The 2,500-nt window shown below is 36.4% G+C and overlaps 1 protein-coding gene across 4 annotated transcripts in view; it reads right to left on the minus strand.

The window, feature by feature from the left end:
- Ets65A (DNA-binding protein D-ETS-3) overlaps positions 1-2,500 on the minus strand; it is a 546,394-nt gene that overhangs the window by 500,545 nt on the left and 43,349 nt on the right. For all 4 annotated transcript variants that reach the window (XM_076211278.1, XM_076211298.1, XM_076211287.1 and 1 more), the window contains exon 4: positions 1,007-1,353. In XM_076211278.1, the coding sequence (XP_076067393.1) occupies positions 1,007-1,353 (347 nt within the window). The remainder of the gene's footprint in view (positions 1-1,006; positions 1,354-2,500) is intronic.

Consider the following 2,500-nt stretch of genomic DNA (forward strand, 5'->3'; position numbering starts at 1 on the left):
TACGTAAAACAAATGGAAAAAGAAATAGTCCGGGGAACAAATGTCATCCCCTCAGGGCTGTACTTCCAAACAGAGGTGAGAGTGAGGACTTGAACATGATCGGAGGGGAGATGACTCACTCCGACGTACCACCACGTGTAAGCTCGTAGAGTACATAAGAACATAAGAATGAAGGAGACTGCAAGAGACCATAAGGCCTACACCAGGCAGTTCCGTATCCATCACCACCTGTCATCCCCATCCATAAAGTTGTCTAATTGTTTCTTAAAACAACTGATAGTTTCAGCGCTTACTACATGGTTTCTAAGTTTATTCCATTCGTCAACCACCCTATTAGCAAACCAATTCTTGCCTATTTCCTTTTTAAATCTAAATTTGTCCAGTTTATAACCATTACTGCGAGTCCTGCCCTGTTGTTTTAATATGATGACCTTGTTTGGATCACCCTTGTTAAAGCCTTTGATCCACTTGAACACCTCTATTAGATCACCCCGCGTGCCCATTCAAAACGTATACTCAAATTGTACTTTAGGTTTGTCTCAGGTACTTGTGCAAGGAAAGGTGACTGGTAGAGAAAGCGACAAAGCAAAGAATAAACGAATCAATACATGAATTATACATAAAGACAATTAAACAAATAAATTAATGAATTAATTAATAAACAATATATATCGACTAATCCATAAACATATAAATAAATAAATAAATAAATACATAGGTTGATATGTAAATAAATCAATAGAAAAATATCAATAAGTAAATAAACAAGTCAACAAATCATTAAATCAATCAATCTATACAACCAAGTCATGAATCAATTAATCAATCAATAAATATAATTAAATAAATCCTTGTGCTGCATTACTTATTTTTCACATTCCCTGCACCTACCTTTCATCTTGATACGATACAAAAAGTATCACGACCCTATATTCACTAATCTTCGTTCAGTCACATGTTGTTCCTCCTTGACCCGGCCAATAACGAGTGAAACTGCAGTACTTACCCGCTGGCTTGTGTTCGCTCGGGGTGTGCCGCCCCGGGGGTGATGCTGTGGCCGCGCTGTGGTCACTGCTGGTGCTGTGGTCCATGGCCGCCGCAGCAGTGGAGGACGAGGATGAGGAGGACGACCTGAGTGACGGAGGGGGAAGGAGGGACGAGGAGGAGGTCGAGGACGAAGAGGATGAGGTCGACGTTGCGACGCCCATACCAGCCACTCCGACACCCATCCCCGTCACACCCATTCCCGTCACGCCCATGCCCGTTACACCCATCCCCGTCACACCCATGCCTGTGACGGCCTTGAAGGGGTCCATGCCCCCAGCGGCGCTGCAGCCTCCCAGGCCTGGGAACCTGAGGGCGGCAGAGGTGGGAGGAAGGTCAGAAGCGAGGCCAGCATAGTTGTTGGACAATTTCAATAATGTCAGTATCAGCAAACAACGTCAAGTATAATAATACTGTTTTGAGGAGACAAAGATGATATACATACATACATATATACATACACACACACACACACACACACACACACACACACACACACACACACACACATTATATATATATATATATATATATACATATATATATTATATATCATATATATATATATATATATATATATATATATATATATATATGTGTATGTATAAGAATGACTAAATGATTATATGATGCATGAATAGATAACAAAATCACAAATAATAAACAAATTAACAAATACATAATCAATAGATCATAGGTAATAACAAACATATGGTAAATATGTAAATACATGTTGAGTAGTAAATAGAATAATAAATTGATAAATTCATTATTAAGTAAACAGATAACAAATAAGTGTATAAACAAGTAAATACCTATATCAGTAAATGTTAAGTACATAAATCATCACATGAATGTATAAATAGAATAACTAAATCCATAAGTAAATAAATAAGTTGACTCGGGCAATGAATTAATCACGAAGTAAATGAAAATGTAAGGAACACCGTTACTATGGACACTAAATTAATGTGTTACAAACATGAGTACTGAGTTGTGGCATAAATCAATTTTAGAAAGAATATCTAAGATATCATCAACAAATATGGATTCCTGAAATATTGTCTATATATATATATATATCTATGTATATATATATATATATATATATATATATATATATATTATATATATATATATTTTTTTTTTTATCAAAAGTCTCGAAAAAAAATAGACGAAAACTGTGAAACTTTCTTAATGACATTTTATGAATCGCAGTGGCTTCGTTAGGGTCAAAAACACTATTAATAAAGCCGTCGAAATACTTATGGATCAATAAGAAAAAACAGTAAACATGAATTTCCCAGAGTGCCGTCAGTAAAGTTGCCTAAAATACCGACTTCTTGTGTCAAATAGTAAGATATATGTCAGTGACACTTTCCCACCTATGCAGACGCTTATCCCACCCATGAAGGAGAAAGTCTCACACATGCACACGTCCATCTCACCTGTTTAC

The sequence above is a fragment of the Oratosquilla oratoria genome, chromosome 2 (assembly GCF_046742065.1).
Source record: "Oratosquilla oratoria isolate Oo_2021 chromosome 2, ASM4674206v1, whole genome shotgun sequence".
Taxonomy (NCBI): Eukaryota; Metazoa; Arthropoda; class Malacostraca; order Stomatopoda; family Squillidae; genus Oratosquilla; species Oratosquilla oratoria.